At 38.7% G+C, this 16779-nt stretch overlaps 1 protein-coding gene across 1 annotated transcript in view; it reads left to right on the top strand.

Annotated features, from left to right (window-relative positions):
- The window catches only part of igsf9ba (immunoglobulin superfamily, member 9Ba), an 80290-nt gene that overhangs the window by 18795 nt on the left and 44716 nt on the right, over positions 1-16779 (top strand). The window contains exons 2-3 of the mRNA XM_053647050.1: positions 1319-1516; positions 11350-11496. Coding sequence (XP_053503025.1) covers positions 1319-1516; positions 11350-11496 — 345 coding nt within the window. The remainder of the gene's footprint in view (positions 1-1318; positions 1517-11349; positions 11497-16779) is intronic.

A 16779-nucleotide genomic window follows, 5' to 3' on the forward strand; every position in this document is an offset into this window, starting at 1 on the left:
CAAGTACAAGTAAAAGTAATAATGTTAATAATTACTTGAGTAAGAATAATAAAGTATCCAATGAGAAGACTACTCAAGTAGCAAGTTACTAGTTACTTCGAATTCGATTAAAATGAAGGGAAAATTACATTCAAGTAAATGTAACAAAGTAAATGTAGTGCGTTACTGCCCACCTCTTACAGTGTTTTAGTAGTTGTTTTTTTTTTAAAACTTTCATAAGATAACAAATTTAGTATGAATATGTTCGCCTTAAGGTTATCTATACACTAGTGCGCTCCAAAACAAAGACAAAATTCACATTATAAAATATATGCATTTTAAATTTACTGTCTCTCTCTCTCTACCAACAATACGGATCAACAATTTTGTTGACATCACTCTGCACTTCAGCTTCTCATCAGATTTTCTGTCCAATCGAATGCTCTCTAGAATTTGATGTGTCCCGCCCCCAACCTTACAAAAATCACCTTGCCGAAGTTGCCATTGTTGAGCGAGAGAATCATATCAGCGAGCATGGGTTTTTGCATTTTTGGCTGGTCGAACACACAGGTTGTATTCAGTAAAATGTAAACTGGTTAAGAAATGGCTTGAATTCATTCACTTTGAAGGAGGGATTTGTGCCTGCTCATGACTCTGTGGCAGACATTTTTCCATGGTACTAACTGTCAAGCTCGGGCTGTGAGGTAAGCTAAATGCTACTGGCTATTTAAAAAAGGGGAGGGGCCACTTCATATGTCCCACCCAGACTTCCTGTTTCAGTGGAAATTACATCAACACATCGAATAACGCTGCTGTTTCAAGGCACTTCACGGGGACTTTAGTATGTTAGAAATTGCAGCAATACTGCTAGCTAAGTCAAATTTTTTAGACTTGTTGGTTAAAGGTTGTCTAAATATTTTGCCAAAAATAAATAGGAACACTTGTACACCTGCACATGTATGCAGTTATCCACTGCATACAATCATGCAGATACAGGTCCAGAGCATCAGTTAATGTTCACATCAGAATGGGAAAAAATGTGATCTCTGTGACTTTAACCATTAAATGGTTGTTGGTACCAGATGGGCTGGTTTGACTGTTTCAGAAACTGCTGAGCTCCCCAGAATTTCCACTCACAACAGTCTCTAGAGTTTACACAGAACCGTGCATGATTTTATGTATTGTGCTGCTGCCACGTCATTGAATGATTGGAGAACTGCATAAATGTGCAGGTGTTCCTATTTAAGCGGACGGTATGTTAAATTCATGAATTATTTTGATATGAGCCTCCTGTAAAATGATGTATGTTTTATTCAACACCCTTCTTGTCTGTGTCCAGGTGTCCACGGCGTGAGAGAGGAGCCCCAGTTTGTGACGGCCCGTGCAGGAGAGAGCGTAGTTCTGGGATGTGATGTGAGCCACCCCCTCAACGGCCAGCAGACTCCCTATGTGGTGGAGTGGTTCAAGTTCGGTGTGCCTATCCCTTTTTTCATCAACTTCCGCTTCTATCCTCCTCATGTGGATCCGGAGTATGCTGGTGAGTCCAGAAGTCTTTGTGTACAGTCTATGAGTGGGATTGGACTGTATGTCCATTTGGCTCAAGTTCATGCATTATTTAAAAAACCTGAATATGCATGCATTTTGTTTCAGTTGAACATTTAGATGCATTGCAATGCTAATTATGTGACATATATACATTAAGCGGTCCCATTTGGCCTGAGCTTGCTAATAAGATTTGATATCCAATCTAATGTCTTTTCTAATCATTAGGCTTTTAAAGCTTCAGGTTGATTTTTCCTACTAAGCATGTGAGATGCTCTATACCAACCTGCCACTTGTTCCTGTTAAAAAGTGCATAACACATCAATTATCGTACGTCTGCTGTTGGAGCTAGTAGATGACACACACACACACACACACACACAAAGCTGTGAAAGACACACTTAGATCAGTGACATCAGCAATGTGGATATGCCAAACCTAGTGGCAGACATGAAGAAAGTGTCCCATGAGCAGCGTGATTCTCTAAACTAGGACATGTGAGCAAGTAGTGCGTAATTTATCTCAGACTTGAAGACTGTGGAGCACTAGAAAGAGGAGGCAACATCATTATTTATAAGGATGAGAATAAGATTTGTGTGAGATTGTGTGAGTTTAACTCACAAATCAAAGACACTATGAAAAGTGATTAGACACACCCACACCCATTGGCACTCTGATTTTCTCCCAATTTGGTCATTTGCCAATTCCCACCCACTAGCTATCGCTCCCTTATCACACACACACAACAGCTAGCAACCAGGGAGGATGAATTCTAGGACTTTCTCCAAGATACGTAAAGCCAAACACTGTCTTTTCTATCCTAAGTTCATGCTGCTTTACAGAGCACCTGAACCCTCATACGAAACTGCCTTTTTCCTCATACATGCTACAAGCTCACAGATGCTACAGATTGGTTACTGTCGTTGTGATTGACAGGGGTGAAAGAATATGCCATCCCTCCAAGTCTTGGTTTCCTGGCCACGGATGGCTGTGGCATTGTAGGGATTTGAATTTGCGATCTCCAGATTAGAAACCAAGCGCTTTTCTGCTGCAGCACTCAGAAGCGATTTTTAATCTTAACCTGATTGAAAATGAAAGCTCAATAGCAAATCTCCAGCTCACATAAACATAAATAGATTTTTGGTGTGAACGCAGAGAGTAGTGAAAGTAGTGATCGTCTCACTATTTGGCTGCTTCTCCATCACATTTTAAATTAGAAATGAGGTCTCATGTTCAATTTCAATTCTCTTGAAATGAGCCAATGCAGCACAGCGGCATCTTTAGTGTGGTTACTACAGTCAGACTGCAGCTCATTATGAAAGACTGCATTGTCTTCCTCATGGCTTACACTCCTGACTCTGGCTCACCCCAATTCACATGTATTTCTTTAATTGCCTTAACGACAACCTTTAATTGCCTTAACAACAATCAGTGGTGTGGAATTTTATTTGGAGCTAGACTTTTTAGTGGGTTTTAGCCACCAGCTCTGTCCTAGCATGCTGCCTGATGACGTGTTTCAATATTTTGCTCTTGGGCATAGTTGATATCTGACAGGGATATTTTTATCCATTTGTACTGACATCAAAAATAATTAATATATATATAAATACAAACATCTGGTCTTTTCTTTCTAGGCTATTTTAACATTGAAGCTGCACTCTCTAAACACCATGGGCGGCACCCAGGGTGGGCTTATGAGAACTACTACTGAAAGCTGGAAATCACAACTCAGTATAATGTCATTTTTGACCTTGATGTGTTTCAGCTACAAAGTGAAATTAAAGATGAATGCCTCTATGAAAGCGTGTTTTGTTAGAAGCAAGCTAACCAGCTAGCATTAGTGAAATGAGTGCTAGTGTTACCTTCTCAAAACAGCAACTATATGACCAGTGCTATAGATTTAACCAAATAATCTATCTGTATTTGACTGATCTAAAGAAAATACTACTATCATCTTATATAAAAGTAGAGTAGTGGTACTTTATTTACTGTTGACAGTGAACAGCTGTGTTGATATGACACCATACAATAAATTCAGGGTCAAAGCTTGTTACTCAGATTCAAATAAAACTCATAACTTAGATTTGACTAAAGCTTTTAACGTGGACTTGACCAAACTCGTAACTCAGATTCAAATAAAGCTTGTGACTCAGATTCAAATAAAGCCTGTAACTTGGATTTGACTAAAGCTCAGATCCAGAAAAAAACTTATAACTTGGATTTGAATTGAAGTGTATAAATCAAATTTGACTAAAGCTGGTAACTCAGATTTAAATAAAACTCATAACTTGGATTTGATTAAAGCTTTTAACTCGGATTTGACTAAAGCTCGTAACTCAGATTGAAATACAGCTTGTAACTCGGATTTGATTAAAGCTTGTAACTCAGAATATAAAGCTTGTAAATCAGATTCAAATCAAGCTTGTAACTTGGATTTCACTAACTTGGATTCAGAAAAAAAAACTTATAACTTGGATTTGATTTGAAGCTTGTAAATCAGATGTGACTAAAACTGGTAACTCAGATTAAAACTCATAACTTGGATTTGACTTTTATTGTATTTGGCGATGAAAGCACCACATGCTAGCCATTAGTCCACTAGGAAACCATAACTTGGATTTGATTAAAGATTGTGAAACAGATTTGACTAAAATTCCTAACTTGTTTGTTTTTTCAATGTTAAAGTTATCACCCAGAACAATAATGATCATTTGAACAGCAGAAGGTGTATAAATTGTACCTGCATACATTGCCATCGCTATCAACTAGTCTCAGAATAAGTCAGAAAAAAGCTTGATATGGATGTCTATTTTCATCTCAAACAGCATGCTGTTGTATTTTAGGAATATCCAACACGTAACATACACCATCCCTCAGGATCCTTGGTAATCATTTCAATTTTCATTGAACTTTTTCGCATCCCAAATGATTGTTTTTCGTATGATGCCCAAAAGTGCATTAATAATGGTTTTAATAGATGCATAAACTTTTTATAACTTGTCCTGAATGGTTATAAGTGAAAGCAACCATAAATCATTCATTTTCACTGAGATTAGGCGAGAGTTACTTATTGCTATCCCTGTATTACCAGGATGAGAATGTGGAACGTGAAACTGCCACAGGGAGAGAGAAAATAAGATCGAAAAAAGAGATAGATGCCAATGGAGACATAAAGAAGAAAAAGGTGAATGATAGACCTGTCATAGAAACAGAAATATATTAAGTGAGCCAAGAAGAATAAGGTTTGTGTACAGGCAAAACTATAACAGCGCTTTTCATTGTTTTTAATCAATCTTTAATTTGTTAAATCTGTCCAAAGGGTTTGCAGATTGTTTGCAGATGCTTGAGTTGGGCAGTAAAGCCAGGGGTTATATGTCATGGCCACTGGTATCATGGAAATGGGATTAAAACAGTATATCTGTTTCTGTCCTAAGGCCTTGATTCACTCACAGTTGGGTGGCCAAAACGAATTCCAGTTTTGGAATCAAAATGATAACAAAATATCATCTGGTTTGTTTCTGGCGGAGATATGTAATACTGTAAGGCCTCCAAACTAGTAAAATCAACATATTTTAATTTAATTATTTATGTTGACTCGAGTCCAAAAGTTATGTCAATATTTACGCAAGGGTAAATTTATTGTCTTTAAAATCATGCACATATATTTAAGCCTGAAAAACAATAAAATGTGGAGTGAAGGCAGCAGCATTTTTGGCTGTCAAATTTAATGATATAACATAAAAGCAAGATAAAACAGAAAAATAAAAATATTATTACAGTTATATATGTATGAAAAGATTCACAGCATTGAAATCTAATAGGAGACTTGTATATTGTCAGTATATTGCTGCATAGAGTCGTAGTGGTAATTATCACATTAACATTAATCACTGCAAATTAGGTTTAATGTAATAATACGGCTTTCACTCTTGTTATTCAGCAGCTTATAAAATAGCACTTGATCCAGGGATGGATTATGAGACAGTGTGTCACTGGGCACTTACATTAAAGAAGTGTGATGCTATTTCAAATCATTATTACCATAACCCTTGTGCCACAATATAATTAATACTGTATTTCCATTGAAATAATGGTACCAGAGCTCAGCTCTGCTTGTTGTGATGGAGCGCCACTCTCTCTCCCCTGAGCTTTCCTCCCGTTTAACCCCTGAGGATATGTCACTTATGGTCAGGTGTTGTGTTCATTTATTCATTACCCCACATACAGTAGGTTTCTATTTACATTTTATGTTGTGTCTAGTTTGGCAAGTTAAAAACCTGCTTAGCCTAGTACCGTGTCAGTCACACCTAGAATTTAAATAACTGCTTTAACTTAAAATACTTCTTGTGTAGTATTTTCATTGTCTGGTGTCCACATACATTTGGCCATTAAGTGTGTATATACATCTTGTCCTAGCTTGACATGCTATCTCCGGTCACTCTGTACAATCCAAGATGATTATGAGTGAGACTATGATAAAATCTAGTGGATTGTTCTCCTAAGGACATATACAGAGTTAAGTTAAGTGCAGTTAGTGAGGATTTAATACCGACATTGCACACATCACTATTCCAGATTCCACATCATGGCTGTGCTCTTCTTCCACACATCTTTTAATCATGTTAATGTAATACTATAGTTGTAGTTCCTGTCAGTGCCAACATCCGTGCGAGATTTCATAATATAATTGGTTTACATTAATACTATGTGAATTTTTGAGTGTATTATGTAGTAATAGTATGCAGTATTTATAGTTTTGAAAGTCCACTTGTTAATCAGTGCTTATCTCAAGGAGCAATCATGAGTGCTTAGTCAGCATTATCCCTCAAACCAGGGTCAGATTTCCTTTACAGGGGCATCAAATGACCAAAAACTTTGGTTTTATTATATTAATTAAACAACTCCTAACTCCAACTCCTACATTAATTAAACTTGTAGCCATTCATTAAGCTGTGCACACATAATTTAGATGATATTTTATATATATTCAATTATTGTCAAGTCACATTGTTAGTTAGCATGGTATATTCAATAAGATCCAGTATCCAGACATAATTTACTTACTGACTGTTCATAAGGCTCTTCATTACACTGAACTACAAAGTCAGAGTTAGTGTCATAAGAGAGAGCGTCATTACTCAACACATCCACATAACACATCAACAGTCTGTCATCTTGACATAAGAATGAGCTAAAATGACAGTTGAAAACTACTTGAATAATTCAGTTTTATTTTACTTCACTAATAGATATTGTCAGAAAGCAGCTTGAGCAGAAATCCAAATGTAGCTTTCCCGTTGCAATCAAGATTATTCAACCCCCATTGCAAATCAGGTTTATTGTCAAAATGTACAGATGTGCAGCTGTTTGCAATGAACAAATTAAACAAAAGCAATTGAAAAAGTTCACCACAACGAATGCTTCAAGTGGTTTCCCCAAATTCAACCCGAAAATGCAACTTATAACGTAGACGTGGTGGCTCTGTGATGCTGTGGGGCTGCCTTGCATCCTCTGGCACTGGAAACCTGCGGCGTATGGAAGGCAAGATGGATTCACCTGAAGTATCAGGAAATCCTCGGAGAAAACGTCATGCCGTCTGTGAGGAAGCTGAAGCTTGGGCATCATTGGACCTTCAAACAGAACAATGATCCCAAGCTTACCTCAAATTCCTCCAAGACTTGGTTGCAGAAGTCTTCCTGGAAGATTCTACAGGGCCATCACAGTCACCTGACTTGAACCCCATAGAAAATCTCTGGTGGGATTTGAAGGAGGCGCTTGCAGAACGCAAACCCAAGAATATTACTGAACTGGAGGCCATTGCTCATGAGGAATGGGCTAAGATAACATGAGCTGCATTATTAGGGTTAATTGGTTCAGCATGCCCTATCCATTCCAATGAAATGAATAAAACCGGAAATGAACTATTCAGCAACTACCGCAGCATGTTTAATGTAATTTATTCACAAGCGCTGGCGTGTGGATTATGTTCATTAAGCTGCTAAAAAGCTTGGACGCTTGCTCCTCAGCCTGCATTAAACAATGAGTAGGTGCTGAAAAATTACTTTATGATACACCAAGATGAGAAGCACCGAGAGCAATCCAGCTATAGTTAACAGTCTGGATGATGGGAAGTGCATGTCTCAAGTAGTGGCTGAGACAGTCTTTTTCATTTGCCAAGAGAGTGTGGATTTGCTCTCTAACCTCAGTGCTGACGCCTCCCCTCATCAGCACTTTATCACCCTGTGCAAAAATAGATGTGTTTCTCCAAAGCTCTGATTTTATAGAAAAAAACTCTTTTGCTGCAAGGCTGCAGCCCCCTGTTTCCCTGTGGCATATTGATTTCCTGCTCTGGAAACCTGCAGTTTCCTCTCTCAGGTACGGCTTGCAATCTCAGGACTATGATATATACTGGTCAATACACCAGTGCTGTGAAGCATGAAAACTGGCCACACTGTCAATATGCCGATGTTTAATCTCAAGGAAAGTCTTCCACCATGGAGATGAGAGATGGTATCTCACTTGGTTTCCAGGACATAGCTTCCAATGCAGTGAGAAGCATAACCCTATGTAATGGCACAATCTATGATTTACACTATTTTACTCACTTATTGCTGATGAAAGTTTAATATGGGTTCTGGGAGTCACAGTACGCCATCCTTTACTATTGCATGTACTCTACCGTTGAATGTATGCTGTTATGTGATAGCATTATAGGGTTAATATCAAGGATTGCTTTCCAGGTTCTTATAGTGTGTTGCATTATTCAGTCCTCAAAAATATACATACACTATATGGGCAAAATTATGTCGACACTTGACCATGACACCCATATGTGCTTGTTGAACATTCCATTCCAAAACCATGGGCATTAATATGGAGTTGATTCCCCTTTGCTGCTATAACAGCCTCCACTCTTGTGGGACAGCTTTCCAGTTGATCTGGACTGTTGCTATGGAGAACTGTGCCCATTCAAACATGAGAGCATTAGTGAAGTTGGGTGTTGATGTTGGGTGAAGAGGCCTGGCGTGCAGTCACCTTTCTATTTCATCCCAAAAGTGTTCAGTTGGGTTGAGGTCAGGGATCTATGCAGGCTACTTGAGTACTTCCAAACAATCCTTGGCAAACCATGTCTTCTTGGACCTTGCTTTGTGCACATGGGCATTATCAGGCCGGAACACTCTTGGGCCCAGCCCCTTAGTGCCAGTGAAGGGAAATCCTAATGATACAGCATACAAAGAGATTCTCCAACTTTGTGGCAAAAGTTTGGGAAAGGCCCACATATGGGGGTCATTGTCTGGTGTCCACATACATTTGGCCATTAAGTGTGTATATACATCTTGTCCTAGCTTGACATGCTATCTCCGGTCACTCTGTACAATCCAAGATGATTATGAGTGAGACTATGATAAAATCTAGTGGATTGTTCTCCTAAGGACATATACAGAGTTAAGTTAAGTGCAGTTAGTGAGGATTTAATACCGACATTGCACACATCACTATTCCAGATTCCACATCATGGCTGTGCTCTTCTTCCACACATCTTTTAATCATGTTAATGTAATACTATAGTTGTAGTTCCTGTCAGTGCCAACATCCATGCGAGATTTCATAATATAATTGGTTTACATTAATACTATGTGAATTTTTGAGTGTATTATGTAGTAATAGTATGCAGTATTTATAGTTTTGAAAGTCCACTTGTTAATCAGTGCTTATCTCAAGGAGCAATCATGAGTGCTTAGTCAGCATTATCCCTCAAACCAGGGTCAGATTTCCTTTACAGGGGCATCAAATGACCAAAAACTTTGGTTTTATTATATTAATTAAACAACTCCTAACTCCAACTCCTACATTAATTAAACTTGTAGCCATTCATTAAGCTGTGCACACATAATTTAGATGATATTTTATATATATTCAATTATTGTCAAGTCACATTGTTAGTTAGCATGGTATATTCAATAAGATCCAGCATCCAGACATAATTTACTTACTGACTGTTCATAAGGCTCTTCATTACACTGAACTACAAAGTCAGAGTTAGTGTCATAAGAGAGAGCGTCATTACTCACCACATCCACATAACACATCAACAGTCTGCCATCTTGACATAAAAATGAGCTAAAATGACAGTTGAAAACTACTTGAATAATTCAGTTTCATTTTACTTCACTAATAGATATTGTCAGAAAGCAGCTTGAGCAGAAATCCAAATGTAGCTTTCCCGTTGCAATCAAGATTATTCAACCCCCATTGCAAATCAGGTTTATTGTCAAAATGTACAGATGTGCAGCTGTTTGCAATGAACAAATTAAACAAAAGCAATTGAAAAAGTTCACCACAACGAATGCTTCAAGTGGTTTCCCCAAATTCAGCCCGAAAATGCAACTTATAACGTAGACGTGGTGGCTCTGTGATGCTGTGGGGCTGCCTTGCATCCTCTGGCACTGGAAACGTGCGGCGTATGGAAGGCAAGATGGATTCACTGAAGTATCAGGAAGTCCTCGGAGAAAACCTGTGAGGAAGCTGAAGCTTGGGCATCATTGGACCTTCAAACAGAACAATGATCCCAAGCTTACCTCAAATTCCTCCAAGACTTGGTTGCAGAAGTCTTCCTGGAAGATTCTACAGGGCCATCACAGTCACCTGACTTGAACCCCATAGAAAATCTCTGGTGGGATTTGAAGGAGGCGCTTGCAGAACGCAAACCCAAGAATATTACTGAACTGGAGGCCATTGCTCATGAGGAATGGGCTAAGATTCCTCCGGAACCCTGCCAGAAGCTATGCATCTTGTTTGCAGCAGGTCATAACAGCAAAAGGGTGTCCTACTAAGAACTAAATATGCTTCCCATGAAGGGGTTGAATAATTTTGAAACTGGAGAAGTCATTATAAGTTGCATTTTCAGTTGAATTTGGGGAAACCATTTGAAGCAATCGTTGTGTTGAACTATTTCCATTGCTTTTGTTTGATTTGTTCATTGCAAACAGCTGAAAGTCTGTAAAATTTGACAATAAGCTCGATTGGCACTGGAGGTTGAATAATTTTGATTGCAACTGTAGATCCCTAATGAGCAAGCCAGCGATAACAGTGGCAAGGAAAAACCTCCTGAGAAGTCATCAGGAAGAGACCTTGAGAGGACTAAAAATGGAACCCATCTTCTTCTGGATGATTATATAAATTATATAGGATTACCTCCATGTAGAGTCTCCTTGCTTAAATGTTAAATAAGCATAATAAATGTTTTCCTCGCACCTCCAGTGTTGGGGGTTTGAATCCTGACTCTACCCTGTCTGTGTAGTTTGCATGTTCTCCCCATGCTTTGGGGGTTTTCTCCAGGTACTCTGGTTTCCTCCCTCAGACCAGAGACATGTGTTGTAGGCTGATTGGCATTTCCAAATTGGCTGTAGTGTGTGAATGAGTGTGTGTGTGATTACACCCTGCGATTGGTTGACACCCAGTCCAGGGTGTCTCCCGCAAAGTGCCCCGAGTTCCCTTGGATAGGCTCCAGGCTCCCTGTGTAGGATAATCATTATGGAAAATTAATTAATGAATTAATAACACTATATTGTTAAACTTAAATTATGTGAGCATTCACCACACAGGAAATGATAATGTATTAGAGCAAGCACATTAATATCTAACCTGTACAGAGGTGTGCTTATATAGAAAACTCATCAACACCATATGACCAATCAGATTTAAGAATTCAACAGCACTGTGATGTAAGCACAAATAATGCTCTGGTTTAGTCTGTGGTTTCTTGTGACAGAGTGATGAATATGAATATTTTACAAATTGCTGCGTTCTTGTCTGTATCTGCTGCAGGTAGGACGAGCCTACATGGCAAGGCGTCTCTGCAGATTGATCAGGTGCGCTCGGAGGACCAGGGCTGGTACGAGTGCAGGGTTCTCATGCTGGAACAGCAGTATGACACCTTCCACAATGGCAGCTGGGTCCATCTCACAGTCAACGGTTAGTTACACACCAGACATTTGTAATCTGGAGAAATCTTTTATAGTCCAGAGAATACAAAGCACTTTGAATGTTTCGCCTGCTCATGTCCATTAAGCAAACTCCTGATGCAGGAATGAATGCGCTTCTGTTTTTTATGCCTAATGATCTTGTCGCTGATTCATCCAGCTGAAATACACATGAAACTATTTCAAGATGGTAACTGTGCACTCTTGCAAAATGGAGTGTGTGAAATGTACAGCTACAATCTTATTGTATTTGACTGATTACATTGCCTGTTATTTTCTCCCAATGGACATATTGAAGCTCGTGTTTAAAATGCAGGGGCAGTTTTTGGCAGGTTTGCAATAGTGAATGTTTCAAAATAGAACGACTGATTGGACTCTGTCAGATCCAGCGTTGTTGCTCATTCCGAGGGTTCACAAGCCGAACTGATGATGGAACTGGAAAAAAATATGGCCATTTGGGCTACCTTTTTTTAGACTGCTTGCGTGTCATGTGGAGACTATTCTGATCCTTTAGGGAACTGAATAACATGAAATCAATTCCAAAGGAGCAGTCAAGGAGCAGTAGAGTCTGAACTCACTCGCTCATTGTTGGAAATAAGCTGTGCACTGTGGTGTGTCTTTACTATTTTTATCGAATCAGAGTTTTCTAGGATGTTGCCTCAATCTTGCTTAATGCACTGCCTTGTTCTGTTCTAAGATTTGATAAGCTCAGATTGCTGAGTTGGTGTGTGTGTAGGTATAGTATATGAGTGTGTATGGGGGGGTAGGATGGGGTGGGGGGTTATTACCACCGTCTTGAGAGGATCATACACACCAGGAGCCATTAGGCATTTCTTTATAGACTCTTTCTATACTCTCCATGTATAATGGACAAGGTAAAATATAAGTAAACACAACGTCATTTCATATTCATCAATGAATCAGAGGTGTACTGTATGAAGCTGGGAAGTGGCAGTCAGACAAAGTGTATCTCTTTCCTCTGTTACCACTCTTCATACAATGAAGAACGGTTATTGTGCTATAAAGCATTTATAATGTTGAAAGTAGGTGTATATATCGTATAAGTCAAAATCACAAGTTTGGGCATTACAGTAATTTAGAAATGCTTTACTTCACTTTATAAACACTCACTAAACATCACCACTCAATAAATAAATAAGGAAGGAATAAAACATGATAGGGTTGTTGAAGGAAAATCAATGATAAGGTGGTGTGATGTAGGCTAACATGGAGCATCCAATAATAGCACATCACAAAGTTTTATTGCTCTTATATCACAGCAATTACAGTTGTAACAATTGCAAATTTTGTGCCAACAATGACAGTTTTTTATTAATTTAACCCTTTCTCACAGTATGGAAATTGACATTGGCCATTTCAATCAGTATAAATAAATGAATGATATATATATTTTTTTAAAAACTTTATTTTATGTTATAAGACTAGTCAGGACACTGTTGGGTTTCTGCGTGTAGCGTACAGTGGTGCTTGGAAGTTTGTTAACCCTTAAGAATTTTCTATATTTACATTTACGGCATTTGGCAGACGCCCTTATCCAGAGGGACTTACGCTTATCTCTGAGCAGGTGAAGGTTAAGGGTAAAGGTTAAGTCCAGCAGTGGCAGCTTGGTGGTGCTTAGATTTGAACTCATGACCTTCCAATCAGAAGTCCAATGTCTTAACCACTGAGCTACCACATATTTCTGCAGAAATATAACCTAAACATCATCAGATTTTCACACAAGTCCTAAAAAATAGGCAAAGAGATATTACATATCTGTGAGCAGCAAAAGTCTGTGAACCTTGAGGATTAGCAGTTTATTTGAAGGTGACATTAAAGTCAGGTGTTTTCAATCAATGGGATGACAATCAGGCATGAGTGAGCACCCTGTTTTGGTTAAAGAACAGGGATCTATCAAATTCTGATCTTCACAACACATATTTGTGGAAATGTATCATGGCACTAACAAAGGAGATTTCTGAGGACCTCAGAAAAAGAGTTCTTGATGCTCAACAGGCTGGAAAAGTTTACAAAACCATTTCTAAAGAGTTTGGGCTCCACCAGTCCAGAGTCAGACAGATTGTGTACAAATGTGGGAAACTCAAGACTATTGTTACCCTCCCCAGGAGTGGACGACCAACAAAGGTCACTCCAAGAGCAAGACGTCTAATAGTCCACGAGGTCATAAAGGAACCCAGGGTAACTTCTAAGCAACTAAAGGCCTCTCTCTCATTGGCTAATATTAATGTCCATGAGTCCACCCTCAGGAGAACACTGAACAACAATGGTGTGCATGGCAGGGTTGCAAGGAGAAAGCCATTGTTCTCCAAAAAGAACATTACTGTCCTTCTGCAGTTTGCTAAAGATCACTTGGACAAGCCAGAAGGCGATTGGAAAAATGTTTGTGGACGAATGAGAATAAAATAGAACATTTTGGTTTAAATGTGAAGCGTTATTTTTGGAGAAAGGAAAACACTGCATTCCAGCATAAGAACATTATCGCATCTGTGAAACATGGTGGTATTAAACATCATGGTTTGGGCCTGTTTTGCATTTGGGGCAGGACGACTATGACAAGGGGAAGGAGGGGCCAGGCTGTGAGGATGCACGCCTGGCACTGATTTGTCTAATCAGTGGGAGAGAGCGATAAGGAGTGACTGGAAGCACCACAGGGAGAGAGAGAGATGCAACTGTGCATTATGTTTGAGTTCTGTTTGTGTGTTTCTCTTGTGTTTTATGTTCTGTTTATGATTAAATATTACGTTTGCGTTCAGCCGGTTCCAACCTCCTCCTTGCCTGTCTTTGAAGTGTTACACCATCATTAATGGAAAAATTTATTCTGAATTATACCAGCGAATTCTAAAGGAAAATGTCAGGACATCTGTCCGTGATCTGAATCTCAAGAGAAAGTGGGTCACGCAGCAAGACAACGACCCTAAGCACACAAGTCGTTTTTACCAAAGAATGGTTAAAGAAGAGTCCAAGAGCCAAGTCCTGACCTTAATCCAATAGAAATGTTGTGGAAAGACCTCACAGTTCATGTGAGGAAACCAACTAACATCCCAGAGTTGAAGCTGTTCTGCACTGAGGAATGAGATAAAATTCCTCCAAGCCGATGTACAGGACTGATCAACGGTTACTGCAAATGTTAATTGCAGCTACTGCTGCACAAGGGGGTCACACTGAAAGTACTGAAAGCTACTTTTGCTACACACAGATATGTAATTTTTGATTGTTTTCCTCAATAAATAAATGACCAAATAATCATATTTTGTCTTATTTGTTTAATTGGGTTCTCTTTATCTACTTTTAGGACTTGTGTGAAAATCTGATGATGTTCTTGGTTATATTTATGCAGAAATATAGAAAATTCTAAAGGGTTCACAAACTTTCAAGCACCACTATATGATGCCTCTATGTTTAGCTGTTGGTGAGCAGGGTGAATGTAAAGGGGAGGGGTGTGAACTCCCTGCTGGGCAAATAATTCACACCTCTCCACAATAACATTGGTACAGAGATAAAACAGACAACACAACTAAAGCTTTTTGATAGTAAAGCACTGTATACAACTGCCATAATAAAATTTAAACCTAGTAGGCTAGGTTTAAATTCTCTACTTTCACATGAGCCATTAACCACTACTGTGGAGTGTGACATCACAAATAAATTCAGTGGTGAACACGGACACCCCCAAAACAGGCGGATGCTTGGCCTCTGGTAAAAAGACTTGAGAAACCTTGTTATACTTTTCACATTACATTGCGTTTAATCTGCTGGAATGTCCACTAAACAAGTTAGTTCCTGTTATCATTTATGTTATAGTACCTACAAAACCATTGTTTCTTGACTTTCCTATGTCAGAAAACACAAACTTATCATTCACTTACATCTGACTGTTTCAGACCACAGACACTGAAGGATCCTTCCAAAAATGCTAAATAACCATCTCTTCACAGAAAGGGTGCACCATATCAAAGATTGCACACATTTTAAAAATCTGTTTATTTGCAGTGTCTACCATACAACTCTCTGTCTAAGCTGTCACTATAGAAATGATAATGTATTCGAACAAACTTGCCTGCCAGCAGGAAACTGTTATCAGTGGTTTACATGTCTCTGCACACAGCTTAGGGTACATAAATGAGTGAATGTGTGATGCCCTGTGATGGATTAAGGGTGTATTGCACCCAGTGGGCTTGGAATAGGCTCCCGCTTCACATCCGTGACCATTGTAAAGTGCTTACTTAAGCTAGGTGACTGATATATAAGTAAGTAAATAATAAAAATGTTCCCAGATTCAATTAATTTTGTGTGTACTATAAGTGCACATCCATGAAATGCATCGCAACTATGAATCCAACCATAAAAATCCCTGTAAATCAATCTAATTATTGCAATCACAGTAGTATTTCAAATAATAAGTTATTATTTTGCTGTATATGCTAGTGATATTTTCCCTATGTCTGCCATGTAGGCTTAGAAACCCATTAGGCCATCTCTGGAATTGAGCCATGCTAGTATCAGGTAAACACAACAATATTTCCAACAGTAGATTTTCCCAAACGTATTCCAGTGGTCCGAAGTAAGTGAAAAAATTTGAATTTGGCCTTTTCCTTCCTTTTGAGCTTATCACTCTGCCTGATTCATTATTTATTTTCCTTACTCAATTCTGCTAGAAATATTACACCTATCCCTTCCACAGAGAGAGTTTGCATTTTATTAGATGATGAATTTAATATGATCCATTAAAACAATATATAAACTATCATGCTTCATGACTCTGTAATCATTGCCTGAAGGTCAATTCTAAAAGGCCTTCTGTCGCATATTAATACTATCATTAAGGCGCTGTAGGCTTTGTGTATGTGCTGATAGGACTGACAAATTTCAACACCGGCGTGTTTTGTATTCTGACTGCAAAACATGCAAAAGAAGCTTCAGTCTGCTCTTTGTTTATCGTTCATTACTTTACATGTAGGAGCTGCAGTAAAAACAGAATGAGATAATGATCGTAATAATCACAAGGCCTTTTGGTCTCTGTTTGTACTGTACCATTCAAGCTTAGCGCTTAGATTGAATTTATTGCACTCTTTTATATCAGCTGTAAACTGATTTGCTAGAAGTACACCCTCTTCTTTTCTGGATCATGGAAGTAATGTAGTGAAGGCTAGAACTGATGTCTGAAGCAATTTGGAAATACACCTTGTAATGTGAAAACTTAAGACACTTCTGGTGCCTTCCAGTTTTGTGTGTTTCCTGTCTCGTACCCTTCTGT

Source organism: Ictalurus furcatus, chromosome 17, assembly GCF_023375685.1.
Source record: "Ictalurus furcatus strain D&B chromosome 17, Billie_1.0, whole genome shotgun sequence".
NCBI lineage: Eukaryota > Metazoa > Chordata > Actinopteri > Siluriformes > Ictaluridae > Ictalurus > Ictalurus furcatus.